Below are 15,435 nucleotides of genomic sequence, written 5' to 3' on the forward strand. Positions count from 1 at the left end.
GTCATCTGTTGGCTGCGTAATAGATGACTGATGATGGCAAAGAGGTACACAAACGATTCAGTGATCATTTGTGTGGCCCTCCCCATCTGATGATCGAGCTGTGTAAATACTCTATCACTGAGCACTCATCTAAGAGATTGGCACTTGTCTCTTGTTTGCGGTCAGGCTGTCTAATAGTTCTTTATGTATATTCAGAAAATAAATTTCTGGATCCTTCCTCCAATGTCACTGATCATGTATGGCTAGCCTGGCCTTGTTGGGCTATGTTCATATCAGATAAGCAGCCTACATTAGGGGATATAGCAGTGCAGTGGGGTCTTGTCATTTGATTTCAATGGACCAAACATAGACTAAATGTAGCCTATGCAGACTATCTATCTATATAGACACAAAAGTGTGTCCACTTGCACTATAAATAAACTGTTGAAGATCTGATGTGCATGTAGCCTAATGGTGCATTTACGCTCACAGATTTATCTGACAGATTATTGAAGCCAAAGCCAGGAATGGATCTGAAAAGAGAAATCCCAGTCTTTCCTTTATGGCCTGTTCTCTGTTTATAGTCTCTTCCTGGCTTTGGCCTCAAAATCTGATAAATCTGTTTGTGTTAACACACCTAAAAGTCCCTATACACTCCCTATAAGGCCCTATTACACCAATCGATTATCGGCAGAATAACACCATTACGGCCAATGATTGCTTGATTTAATAGCTGCTGTTAAAAGGCAACGATCAGCCGACATGCACAATGTTGAAATCATTTTGAATGATAATGACAGTCTGCTGGCCGCCGCTCCGGGTAAAGATCGTCCAGGGGGCCCTTCCCGCACAGGTCGGCGCTGATTTAGTCCTCACCATCGGCCCGTGTAACGGCCTTAAGGCTACATACTTGGGCTATACACCCTTACCAGTAAGGATCAAAGTGTGTATGTATATAGTGTCAACTAATTCCGCAGCACTTTATATAGCTTTATCCACTTGTACATGTGATGGTGGAGTCCTGTACAAGGAAGCAGTCCACTACCTCTGGTGAGATTTAGGATATCCACGGGAACCTGCCTGTGTCTGTTACGTTTTACAGTGACCGGTTAGGATACTACTGGAACTATAGGCTCATTTGACCATACTAATCCAAAAAAAAAAAAAAAAAAGCTCTAGGAGAGCGTTGCATTTTTGCATTCTGTGATGTTTGTATATGTTTATAGCCTTATCAGCCAAAGGTACTGTTGGAATATCGATCAATTGACTGGCCAGTTTAAGATCATTTTACACTTGTCGAATGATCACTAGGATCATACAGCCCTTAAATCTATCATTGTTTTGTTAGCCAGATATCTAAACAGTAGACATGTGCACGACTATGATGGAAGTGAGGTGCTGCACAATCATTGAACTCTGTAAAAGGCCCATTAAACAAGCGTCGACATCAGCGTTTTTATCAGGTATAGGTCTGCCTGTATATAAGGGACCCTAAGGGTGTTTTAATGCAGTCGTACAGTCTATAAACCTGTTGCAGATCTGTGACGTCTTTACATTTAGCCTTGTTTGCCACAAGGCTAATAAAACTGTATTGTAAACTTATAAGGTCAAGGGTGATAAAGCTTAATTATTATTATAATTATTTTTTTTTGGGGGGGTGATAGAGCTGGGCATGGTGGGACTTGTTGTTCGGTTGACGATGGGGAGGGTCAGGATGCTTTCCTTGGATTTTAGAATCTCAGACATATTGTGTTTCCAGGACATAAAGTGAATTCCGCTGTATTAATGTATTATGTGCTAATTCGCCAGGATTAAAAATAGAAGCGTTTTTACTGCACAGTCACAACATGATGTAAGGAGGGATTTCAGGGATGGGTGCAGTGTGCCGCTGGTTTTATTGCTGTGACACTATCCTGCTATCTGCAATGCATCATTCCGATCGTGTCTAGGGAAAAAATTAACTCCTCGTTACAACCTTTATGGGAAACATGGCATTCACATAACATGGTAAACTTTTTTTTTTTTTTTTTTGCCTAACCAAAGCAGGTTACTCATCTATCTTATATCCTCCTGCTTTTCATGAGGCGTCGTCCTCCTTAATGTTCCCTTTTAAAAGCCCAAACCACAAAGGTTTTTGGGGTTGCGACAAACATTTGCACGTCGGAGAGCGACAGCAGATACTATGGATGAGACTGGGAAGTGGCTGCTTTACACCACAAAGGCCGCCTGATAGACACTAGCCGACAGAGGAAGCAGTTTTATGGCTCCGATGATGAAGACTGAAAAGGGCAATAGACAAGTGAGATGGGCATAAGCCGGCAGGGCATGTCTAATGGCTATTTGAAGAGTAGACCGGCTCAATGACAAAACTAATGATCTCCACCCGGTTTTCTTCAAATTTCAGATTATATAATGATTTAATATAGATTTAAAGATGTTTTGACACCTATGAAGTTTTAACAAATTATTCATGGTGTATTATAGTCTATTAGGGCCTTGTAGATTGTAAGCTCTTGCGAGCAGGGCCCTCTCTCCTATTTCCTCATAGATTGTAAGCAGAGCCCTCACTCCACTTGTGTCCTTCTCATTTCCTCATAGATTGTAAACTCATGTGAACAGGACCATCACCCCACTTCAAAAACATAGCCATGTCCTTTCAGAAGCCATGACGCTTTGATCCAAACAGTGCAGCAGTTGCCCATAGCAACCAGTCATGTTGCTAGTTTAGTTTTAAAATGGCCTCTAAAAAATGAAAGCTGGAATTGGTTGCTATGGGCAACTGCTTTTGCACAAGTTTTGATCAATCACCCATGTTTATTGTCATACAATCCCTTTAAGGGCAATGCAGAATTGTCGATGTAAAGATGTCTGTGTTACATTTTGTTACTGACCAATCCTCTTATGTTTTTTTTTTTTCTTCTAGGAATCCTGGAATTTATAAGTATAGCGGTGGGTCTAGTCAGCATTCGAGGTGTCGACAGTGGACTGTACCTAGGAATGAATGAGAAAGGGGAACTGTATGGGTCGGTAAGTTCTTTAACTCTTTCCACCATACCCAAGACACATATGAACATTGTCATTCCCTTCCTATTATTATTATTATTATTATTATGATGATTATATATTTTTATTTTTTTTTTTACATATATTATATTATAGATATTTTACCCCTCCTAAATAACACCTATCACTATGGGGGTGCCAGATGGGGTTATTAATTATTGTTGTTGTTGTTATTGTTAATGATGATGGTGTAAAAGAACAGGATCCGTTTTCAGCTGTGGGAGAGATCAAAATACGATGTAAATTAGAATCTTACTGCAAAAGAAAAGTCACAAAAAACAGATTTGGACCAAAAATGTTGTAAAAATTTTATATATATATTATTTTTATTTATTTTTTTTAGAATTTTTTTAAGCTTATTTTTTGACTTGTGAATATTTTGGGCAGATTAAAAGCAAAGTGATGTCTAAATTTAAGGGCGGGGAAGGTCTGTCACCAGATTGTGCTGTTGGATGAGTTAATGTGTGATAGATGTACAAAAGTCAGATGTGTGTTCTAAAAAACGAATTGAAACTCACAAGAATACACAGCATTGTAAGGAGACCACCATAAATCAAACCTGTCAGTCTCCCGCTGGTATTCCCTCGCATACAGATCTTCATTCATGTGCCTGATAATGTCCTAAGGGTGAGACAGCTTAAGGCCTGGTCAGAAAAGGAAGCAGAACTTGCATAATAAAGTAACCTGAGGGCTTTCAAAACAAAGTGTGTAAGGACAGCTCTATCCAGAACAACACATTGAAGCAATACGCATCTGACATAACCTTTCTGCCAGAGGACACTGTGAGAGATCACACAGGCCCACAGAAAAGGATTTGCAAACCTAGCACTCTCTACCCATCCAGCTATTGATTGGCCACAAATCCACTATTTCTAGGGAAACCTCACCATAGACACCACCAAATAAAAGAATATCAATAATGATATCATTGAATGTCCTATAGGGTACGTAGATGATGTATATTTTCTAGATAAGCTGTAGTGTTGGAACAGAAGGACATTTCTGAATATCCAGTTCAGGTACATTAATGGTTTTACAATTTTAACCATCGCAGATCATCACAGCATTTATGGTGGTTATCGCCAGGGGAAATGACTTGGTTATAGATTACAATTCTGGGCATTGTATGTACTGATCATGTTACACTTCGATATCCTGTCGATATCCTGTGTATCCAGAGCACTGCTGTAGTGGTATTCTGGCTATTGTTGAATACTGCTATACTAAGTGGGCTTAGGGGGTATTCTCATCTCAACCAACATAATTAAACTTGTAGGGTACATAAAGTTAAACCTTCATTCATTTAGAAAACGTCCTCCCATTGTTGACTGCTGCTTGTCTAGGTTACCGGCCACCACTCTGCTCTAAAACAGTGGTCTGGTTGCGGGGTGTGTGTATATATAGCTATAATGTAGATGTAAAGAGCTATAGTGTGTGTGTATGTATGTATGTATGTATGTGTGTGTGTGTGTGTGTGTGTGTGTGTGTGTGTATATATATATATATATATATGTATACTGTATCAGTATATGCACCAGCCAGAGCACTGTTTTTAAAGCAGAGTGGTGATCTGTAACCTAGACATCAAGCTGTCAACGATCGGAGGGAAAGATTGGCATATCGGGAGAAGAAGGCAAGTTTGGTAAATGATTGTATTTACAAAAATATTCCAGTTGATGAGCCCTACAAGTATTAGTTGAGATAGGAATACCCCTTTTAAAGTGACTTTGTGCCATAAGTACCAAAAGTCATCTTTAACCATTTATTCAAGCCCCATATTTTTTTTTATTTTTTATTTTTTATCTCTTAGGGCCTGTTCACACTAAGCAAAACAGGCGGAAATTCCGAGCGTTGTGCCTCCATGTGTGAATCTGTAGCAAAGAACAGTAGTTTTCACACATCTATGTGAGGTTCTACCATGCAGCTTGTGTGAATGCAGCATTGTCAAGCAATGAACAACGCATACTGTAAGTGTTGGCAACTACAAAGGGCAGCTAACACACTTGTGTGGAGCGTAATGATGAGGAAATGATTGCAATGTGTAGGCCAATTTCCTGCTGCATTATTTTACATGTGTTCTGGTTAGTAAGACAGGAGGTACATTTTGATCATGGTTTGCTATAAGGAATGCTTTTAAGCTTTGGGCCCATGAGTTTGCACCCAGATCCAGCCAAGGCATTCTGCGACAATGCCTGTAACAAGTGACCGAACATACTTACAACCTCCGTCTGACATTGAAACCTCTTTTTCAGTGTCCCTGTCTGATTATGGAGATAATGGCCTCCTCTGTGATGTCCATATACTATAATGGGTCCTATAAGGTGGTGTTTTTTGGGGCTTGTAATGTTTTCGGATTTAAATGCTTATACACTGTCTAAATAGATATAATTTGGGGTGATAAGAATAAATAATATAATAAATAATATAATAAATAAAAATGGACATTATACACACTCTTTATTAAAGGGGTAGTGCGGCGCTAAACAATTATTTACTAAATAACACACATTACAAAGTTATACAACTTTGTAATGTATGTTATGTTAGTGAATCGCCCCCTTCCCCGTGTTTCCCCCCACCCACACCAGACCCGGAAGTGTAGTGCTCTATACATACCTGCCTCTTGCCGACCCCTGTCCGCCATCTTGTGCCAATGATGTCATCTTCGGACGGACGGCCGAATCGCTCCGACCGTCCCTAGTGCCGGCCGCCCTCTGCCGCGTCATCAGCAACTCAGCTGCGATTGGCCGCCAGAAGGCATTTTCTCGAGTTGTGATAACGTTACGACTCATGGGGAGGCCTGTCCCGGCTGATGGACTGGCCGCTCAGCCAATCTGTGACTAGAGCAGCATCCTAGATCCTGGAGACCGACGGGCCGAGGCCGGTCCTGTTGGTCACCGCGGGCACAGGGAGAGTTAAGTCCATACTTGTAATCAATTCCCCCCCCTCACCTGTCAGATGCCGAATTTTAAAAATTCCCCAGACTTGGTTATAATCCTCAGACTAGCAGTTATAAATATTAAGTGCATAACTGAACCCTGAACAATTTGAGCACCCCATCTGTACATTACATTTTTTTGCTACATTTACCCTGTACAGCATAGCATTATTTACCGCGTCCTATAACATCGTTGGTGGTTCAGTAGGAGCCTTTTGCCCGGGGCCAGGAGTTTTAAGCTACTTATTCGGTGATAGATTTTCTCAATGTTCCAAAAACTTAGATGAACTGCACTCCCAGCTATTAAGCGATTTCACAGCCAGTCTGTATTGTATACCAATCAACTCGATTTTCTAAAATATAACAAAAGAAACGAAAAATGTTGGCGCCGTAAAGTTGGCAAAAACAGCTATGACAACAATGGGTATGAAAGGAGCGCTATACTGGTAAATCATTTGACATTAGGGATCTGTCAATATTTCTAGTCTAGGAAGAGGCCTAGTAATTTCAAGCATCTTCTCAATGTTCCAAATTCTGAACAATGACTATATTGTGACACAGGATGCAAAATTAAACGTTCCATTGTGTTAGCCGGCAAAGTTCTACTTGTCACAAAATGCAAAAAAGTATATAAATACATTTTTTCTTTTCCCACCCATGTGTTTATAACTTAGAACTGCCAACAACCACAGAATCCACAAAACACATTGTTCGAATAGAAGGGACTAAAAAGAAAAAACTCTACTCGGTAATGCCTGTAACTGTGTTTTACGCCTCCTATTTCTGGTTTGTGGAGTGATTTTAGGAGTGTTAGTTGCTGAGAAATACATTCAGACACATAAATTAGTTTCTCCATAATGAACCAATTGTAGCAGGAATAGCATCGACCCCATATATCCCAGATTCTAGATGCCATTTCCCCTGTAGTCTCCTCATACCCTGCTGCATTACAATTGTTTCTGACAGGATGCAGTGCCAGGACATGCCTATCTCTATTAGGCTGGGTTCACACTGCATTTTTACAACCCGTTTTTGCAAAAAACAGATGCATTTTTCCATTGACTTCCATTGTAAAAAAAACAGATCAACACTGATCCGTTTTTTTTTAACTGACACAAAAAAGTAGCTGACACTACTTTTGTGTCCGTTAAAAAAATTTTTTACAATGGAAGTCAAAAGAAAAACGGATCAAAACAGATGCATCCGTTTTTTCATCCGTTTTTTTAAAAGAACGGATGAAAAAAACGGATTGCACAGCCAGCACAGTTATGCTTAGCCAATCGCGGATGAGCAGCTGATGATGCGGCAGAGGGCGGCCGGAGCGGTTCGGCCGTCCGTCCGAAGATTACATCATTGTCGCAAGGTGGCGGACGGGGGTCGACACGGATCAGGTGAGTATAGAGCACTACACTTCCTGGTCTAGTGTGGGTGGGGGGAAACACTGAGAAGGGGGCCATTCACTAACATAACATACATTACAAAGTTGTATAACTTTGTAATGTGTGTTATTTAGTGAATAATTGTTTAGCGCTGCACTACCCCTTTAACCCTCCTAGCAATACAAAGAAGCTACAATATTGCAGATACAGCCTTATTAACATCAGCTGTCTCAGAACGGAAGGGGGAGAGAGGCTCACACAAATTTTTGTGTCTTCAGCAGAAAATAGCAGCTCAGAACTGGGGGAAGTAGACTGAATAGATAATAGCAAGTATGGAATAAATTGTTAGTCTCACCATGGGCAGCAACATATCAGAAGTTATGTTTGAGTGGAATACCCCTTTAAACTTTGTTTACTACTTTGCCTCGCTGCTGCTCCTGTTGTCAGATCTTCCGATCCTGGCTGCACTCCGATTCTGCCAGCTTCTGATGACGAGGCAGCGTATGCAAGAGTGGGACATCATCTGAAGCTGGGTAAACAGGAGTGCAGCTGTAACTGGAAGATGTGACAGCCGGAGCAGCGGGGAGGCAAGGGAGGTAAGTATGTCCTCTTTAATTGTTAAAACACACAAAAATAAAGTTTTCATATTTTCCTATGAATCTTTTTAATAATGGACTGTTACTTTTTATATATCCTTCCTGTGAATGTGCTCCTTTACAAATGGGGTTTTTCAATAATAAGATGGGGAATCCAGGGTATTAGAAAGAACTTATCCCTCCCACCTTCTGCCATCTTCATAGAGGCCCGTTTCACACGAGCGTAATACAGACCTAAGTCCCGATAGATGGGCAAGAACTCTTCTGAATTATATGTGCATTAAAACCAGCCAAAGAGCGCATATGATATAGTCTTGTTATAGGGTAAACTCACCAGGGAAGAAGGTGAATATACTCCTTGTATAGTACTATGTGAGTGTTATATAAATAAAGAGAATGAATATAAGTTATTGGAGGTGCACAATAAGATGATATAAAGGGAAGGGGGGTTATACGTTTCTTATCAGTTTTTGCAAAAGGCATCTTCTGGGAAAAATCTGGGTTTTTAACCTGACTTCCGATACCCAAAAGAACATTAATGGCACATGGCAGGTGAGGGGGCATTGTTTCCAATAGGGTTACACTTATTAGGGTAGTGTTGCTAGTGCCGTTCCTTAATACAGTTTGTGTCCATTCAGCAGAGGTTAAATATATTAGGGAATTGTCTCTTCAGTGATTATCCTATATTGTCTGCAGAGTTGGTGCACAGTAACGTTATGGCGAGCCGTTCTCCGCTTATCAACTAGTGTTGTAGAATAAAACCTTGTGCTGTTTATGTAACAGAATTTTTATATTTGTTTTGTGGTTTATAAAGTGTGTGGGGGGGGGGGCAAGCTCTTTGTTTGCCTTCCAAGCACTGTACATGTCACTCCCAGTTAAGAGATTCCTCTGGTGATATTAAATAATGCATTTTACCATCCATGCAGATAAATAATTAAAAGTCTGAAATAGCCCACTGATCAGTACATATTATAAAAGCCTTCGGAGCAGCAATCACTATGGATCCTATATACCACGTACTTCTTCCTAAAATATACATACGGCATGCTCTTAATGAGACGGTCATTTTATCCATGGTTGATTCCTTATTAGGGGATAGTTTCTGGAAGGGGTTTAGATGGGGCTTTGCAGGAGGAAAGGAAGTACATAGAGCATTTAAGGTGTCCTCAAGACAAATCATGTCTAGGGTGTGACTTTATTTTTTTCACTCATTTATATGATTTAAGAGACTGGTAATAATAATCAGTTTTTGACTGGCCCACCAGAAGAACGGAGGATCCTCCGGTGGGCCCTCAGCTTTAGAACTTGCACTAACATTGACTGACATGTTTTCGCACTGGTTCTTCATTGATGGGCCCCCAGGATCATTTCCTTTGGTGGGCCCTAAATACCCCAGTCCGACACTGATAATAATACAATAATAATAGCATAAGTATACTGTAAAATTGGACCATCATAAATATATAGTGTACAAAGGCACACAGTAGTTGTGACCTCTGAACAGGCAGGGAGAGGACTGGCTGCAGCGCTGTCCGATCTCTCTGTGTCAGTGAAAGAGACTTGCGCTATGAGCCCGACTCATTTGCGGTCATTTCCCAGCTGACATATGAGTGTGGACTTTTCCCGACTCGTTCTCATGAACGATGATGTGAAACACAATGGGAAGCAGACGGCGCTGGAGCACAGTCCTCTTCCGGTTCGTTCTCTGGATTGGTTTGGGTCTGAACATTCGACCCGGATTGATCAAAACTTGTCATGTCCCTATGGCATGTCAAAAGTTCTTTGTAATGACAGTGCCACTTTAAGGGTACGTTCACACTTACCGGATCCGCAGCAGATTTCATTTAATTAACTGAACACAGCATCAAATCTGCTGCGGATCCTGTAGGTCTGAACACACCCTAAGAAAGTAACTTACACTTTCTATGATTACGGACTTTTACGCAATTTTTGTGATCTTGATCTTATCAGCCCCATGGGTTAACCAGACAATTTTTTATTTCTGCGGCACAAGTATCTGATTAGTAGGACTTAAGAGGGCTGTGACCATATATACTCCTACCAATCGATAAAACTTAGGGGCATCATCATTCACGCTTGGTTACATTTGGAAGACTTGAGATTGTTGCATTGATTTTTACTCAATTGTCCTCCTGTCTCTGGAGTAAAGTCACGTCTTGCAGATCACCCATCAGATTGTAGGCCTTATTACATTTCATCAGCCTTATTGTTATGGAAAAGAGAAAAAAAAAATTGAAAAATTTACAGAATTAAGTTCTTCCAACCATCTCGAACATTTTGGTTTTTGCCATCTTGATCCTCATGTCGTGCTATAATGATCAGATTTCATCTTGCAATGACTTTAATATATTTTGTGTCAGATTCTGTATGAATATTTGATTTTTTGTTTTTGTTTCTTACAGGAGAAGTTGACCCAAGAGTGTGTATTTCGAGAGCAATTTGAAGAAAACTGGTACAACACGTATTCATCTAACCTCTATAAACACGTGGACACTGGACGTCGATATTATGTAGCGTTGAATAAAGATGGGACTCCTAGAGAGGGGAGTAGGACTAAACGGCATCAGAAATTTACACATTTTTTACCTAGACCTGTGGACCCAGAAAAAGTTCCTGAACTTTATAAAGATATACTAAGCCAAAGTTGACAAAGACGTTTTTCCTCACTCGAGCCCTTAAAAAAAGTAACCACTATATAAATCAAAAAAGGTTTCACCGATGGGTTCTTATTGGTTAGCTGGGTCATCACATCAGCTACACTGTTGCCAAACTTTGTCGCATGCATAATATATGATGGAGGCTTGGATGGAACATGCTAATTCTGTTCTGCACTTAAAGGATTGTCCTCCTGGAGAAAAGGCTGTGCCCATGAGTGCTTGATCTATTACAAGGCAAAGAGCTAAAAAATAAAAATAAAAATTTATAGAAGCAAAGCAAGAAGGAATGAGGCCTGATGCATGCTGGGAAAATAGACATGCTTTTAAATTTTTGATCACCCCCTTTAATTCATCTTATATCAGCATAGCTGCCATACTTCGGTTCATCAAGGTTTTTGGCTGAAGGCCCGCTCAAGTTGTACGCTCATTTACAAAGGCATGGATGGGTGCAGTCTTAACGTTAACAAAATGACCTTTCAGTTCATCGCTCCTTGTGGTGCCACCCCAACGAGCATAAATCAAAGACCTCTTAGAAAAGAAAAAAAATGGAAGAAAAAAAAGAAACAAAAATTAAAAAAAAAAAAATACTATACAAAAAACAAACTTAAATTTATTTATAGAAATTCCAAAGGCAACATTATATTTATTTTATATATTTATTTATTATATAGAGTTTATTTTTAATGAAATATGTACAGGCCAGATAGGCATTTTCGAAGCTTTAGGCTCTGTAAGCATTATCTGTTAAAGGCCATTATGAACCTGTGGTAAATTCATGCAAGTTTATTATTAAGGTGCATGGATTAAAATGAAAAAAAAAAAAGAAAAAAACATTGAAAAAATAATAATGACCCTCTAGGTGACAATCTACTTTGCACCCATTACTCTGTTAAGTACAACCACCTTATGCAACATCATACTGACTTATTCGGTAACTTTAAATCAGTCGATGCTTTTTATAAACCTCTATGAAGGAGTTATCTTTCTAAAGAAACTTGCTTCCTGAAGATCTTCTGGGGGAAGTAATGGCCAGTAACACACTTCTCCTGCAGCAGCCACTGCTGGCGAAATGTGGTATTACATGCTGACCACTTAACAGTATGGTGCTCTGTGTAATGCATGGACACACTAGGCTTACTAGAGCTGTTAAGACACACAAAGACTCTCTTCTCTATGAAATCCATATGCTCTAATGGGGCAAATGGATGTGGGGGCTGTAGAGCCAAGACATCCAGTCTAAATCCACTTTTGAGCACCGATCTGCTGCTTTATGGTACTGAAATAATTCTGTATGGTCTGTGTTTATTATTTTTATTGTATACATCCTAAACAAGCTGTGAGTTGTACAAATCCAGGTCTGCACTTTTCTTTGTTTTTGGGTTTTCAACTCAAGTCTTTTGTTTTTTCAAAACTGGAATTTTATTTATTTCTTTATTCTTTTTTTTTTATTTTTATTTTATAAAAGTTCGGGCATAGAATGGCTTGCTTTGCATTGCCGGCTTACCCTGTGCCGAGAGCTGTACCTGTCAACCCTCTCTTGTTCACTTTCACCACTGTTTAAGTCTTATCTTCTATCCAAAAAAACATACCAAGCTTCCAATTTGTATGCTGTAACCTTAAAGGATATGTCCTTTCCCATTGTTCCACCATCTTCAAACTTCTCCGCTGCTGAAAGGCACCTAAGGTTTACTATATATGCATATATATATAATCTACCTGTTTATTACATATTATGGAACAGATGACAAATTATGGTGTTTTTTTTCCACGTAATATCCAGGAGCACGATATAATCTCATGTTTTTCCATAGTTAAAGGCTCTGTGCAGTACAATAAAATGTAGGTGCCTTTTTTCACTCAGCTATGTAATAATGGCTACTGGGACTAATGGATGTAATACAGCAGCTGCCAATTGTCCCATATGTTCGCTAAAGCTTGAATAACATGTGGTGGTTATTAAAATGCAAGACCCAGGTTAACAGGATAACTCTTGTCTGTAAACATGTTTATATGTACACACAGTATCTTCTACCTGAAAATGCAGCCTTCCTAGGGGTCGATGTAACATCTGTCTATTGAAATTGCTTTCAGCGTGAACTGTCATAAAACATTAGCACCCTTTTTTTTTTTTTTTTTTTCTTTTTTTTTCCAAATAACTTGCAAAATGAACCTAATAAATCTTTACGAATAACGACAAGGGGAAAAGTATTATACTTTTTTATTTATTTTCTTTCTTTCTTTCTTCTTTTTTTTTTTTTTTTTACTTTATTTTATTTTTATTTTTGGTTTTATGCTTCAAAAATTGTCTGCACATCCCAAACTCTGGATCCTTTTCATAGGCAAGTTTGAAATGTGTGGTACGTTTTGAAAAAAAAAGTAAAAAAAAAAGAAAAAAACAAAACATATTGTAATATTTTTTAAGCAATAAGCATAGAAATAAATATTTATTTAAAAGTGTTCTGAAATGTGTAATTGGACACAAAGGTATTCACTTTTATTCTATCCTACAAATGCGAGCAAATCCTGAAAAAAAAGAGAACTTGATCTTAGCAGATTGGAAAGGTGGGGGTGGTGACATCATAACATTTACTATTCTTTTTGCTAAGATGTGATCCTCTTTAATTTCTAAAGGACAACTTGTCCTCACTTCCATGCTGCCTGAATTACAAGTCAGCAGGGATGTCCCCAGTGGCCCAATTTGCTTTGATTGATGGATCTCTCTCTATACCCAATCCAGGAGAAATTTGTTTATCATGACTAGCAGGTCAGAGACACGCCACCGAGAGTCACCCTGATCACTTGTGGTTCAGGCACCATGAAAGTGATGCCAGGCTCTTTTTAATGGAGAGATCTCCCAACATGATGTGAAGAGGGTGAAAAACTGGCACGCAATTAGTCACTTCATCTAATTATCTGATAGACAAAGACCACCCAAGGTTCTATCAAATTCTCAATGGGAATGGGTCAAGCTGAAGAAGCCAAATTTAGTTGTTTGCTATTTCGTGTATAACAAAATAGGGTTGTGATATTACAGCAGAGAATTGGTATACAGTAAGGGCTGTCCAAAAGGCCACCTGCTAGAGAAGACCATCTACTTATCCAGTCCAGAGTTTGCATGACAGATTTTCAGTCCACCACTAGTGTTGAGTGAGCACCAAAGTGCTCAATGCTCGTTACTTGAGTCGAGCACTTTTCAATGCTCAAGTGCTTGACTCGACTAATGAACCAATCAATGGGAGACTCATTTAACTAGGTTCCCCCTGCTTGGCGAAGTCAAGGGGGCCTGGTTCACCTATTGCGTTTTTTTTCGTTCTAATTTTTGTATATTTTGTCCCTTGAAGGGATTTGCAAAAAAAATATACATAAATTAGAGTGAAAAAAAAGTAATAGGCTACAGCAAGACACGTTAGAACTCTGTTGGTATGCCCTCAATTGACAGCATACCACAGTTCTAATGTGTTGTGCAGTAGCCTATTGCATTTTTTTCCTCCTTTATAATTTTTGTATATTTTGTTTACATGTTCTTTCAAGGAACAAAAATATACAAAAAGTAGAACAAGGAAATTGACTATGTTACTGCAAGACACATTAGAACTCGGCGGTAGGTTGTCAATTGACGGCATACTGCCGGAATTTTAATGTGCCTTGTAATAACCTAGAATTAGTAGAGCTCCCAGTATAATAATGAATGATGATGCAGGGAGCTCTGAAACTGTTTAAATACTTGCATTAGTGTACTGACACTGTCAGTACAATAGCACGAATATTTAAACAGCATGAAATGTTCTGTAGAACGTCAAGCTCAATCGAACCTGCTCGCTCAAAACTATCCACCATACATTGTGTAGTGTACGGTATTAACCTCTATGACAGCAAAGTTTTCATCAGAGTGTCATTTATTCTTGATGCTTGACATCAAGGCAAGACCCGACAAACTCCTTTATCAGTCATTGGAGGACGTTGGTTGTTGCCGATGTCTGTCGTGCAAACAGAGTAATGTCATAGATGTTGACAGAAGCTTACACAGTTTCACCTTTTCAGCATTGAATATCGCTAACTGTGGCAAACTGAAATGAATTGGTTGAAATGTTGGCCTACTTTCCTCCAAATTCAGTCCAAGATGTCCTAAAGTCCCCTGCCGGGAAAACACATTACAACACAACAAAAAAAAGACAGGTTTAGTGAATAATTTAACAGTAGGCCAGATGTCCATTGGTTTGAGAAGATAATTTTGTTACTTCTAACATGCAAAATTATTGTCACAAACCCTCCCTGCTGGATTGATGAAGACGGAAAAAAAAGACGAAAAAGACACAAGAAGTACGGGTAACAATGGATGCAGAGCTGAATGAGAAACAAAACCAAATTTCTTCTTATCTAACGTGTAATGACACATTGGTTGTAACGTGAAGCCTTCAGGCGCTCTGTACTTGTGGTACCTAATGCAAGTAATTCATACTACTGGTCTCCTCGTATGGGACACAGGTACCTATTCGTCTCAAGGGCCTGGTTGCATTAGATCATGCTGTTATCCCCTTTTAAGACTACAGTTACAGAAAGAGATTCTATCATAAACGTTGCTTTCCAGGCTGCTGCTGTTGAACTGTTCTCCAGGTGCCTGGATAAGCTGGATGCAGTCCTGGGGAACTTCTCTCAGGACTGCATCCAGCTTTTCCAGGGACCTGGAGCAGAGGGTAGTTCAAGAAGAGCAGCCTGGCAAGCCAACGGCCGAGTGTAACTAAGTGCTCCCCTTTATTAATACTGTAAATTCGCTCATCTCTGAACATGTTGTGTGAGAAAGA

At 39.5% G+C, this 15,435-nt stretch overlaps 1 protein-coding gene across 3 annotated transcripts in view; it reads left to right on the forward strand.

Annotated features, from left to right (window-relative positions):
• Window positions 1-12,829, forward strand: part of FGF9 (fibroblast growth factor 9) — a 37,835-nt gene extending 25,006 nt beyond the window's left edge. For all 3 annotated transcript variants that reach the window (XM_069972050.1, XM_069972052.1, XM_069972051.1), the window contains exons 2-3: window positions 2,903-3,006; window positions 10,379-12,829. In XM_069972050.1, coding sequence (XP_069828151.1) covers window positions 2,903-3,006; window positions 10,379-10,624 — 350 coding nt within the window. In that variant the 3' untranslated portion in view covers window positions 10,625-12,829. The remainder of the gene's footprint in view (window positions 1-2,902; window positions 3,007-10,378) is intronic.
• Window positions 12,830-15,435: the final 2,606 nt, after the last annotated feature.

This window comes from Dendropsophus ebraccatus, chromosome 5 (assembly GCF_027789765.1).
Source record: "Dendropsophus ebraccatus isolate aDenEbr1 chromosome 5, aDenEbr1.pat, whole genome shotgun sequence".
In the NCBI taxonomy this organism is placed as follows: domain Eukaryota; kingdom Metazoa; phylum Chordata; class Amphibia; order Anura; family Hylidae; genus Dendropsophus; species Dendropsophus ebraccatus.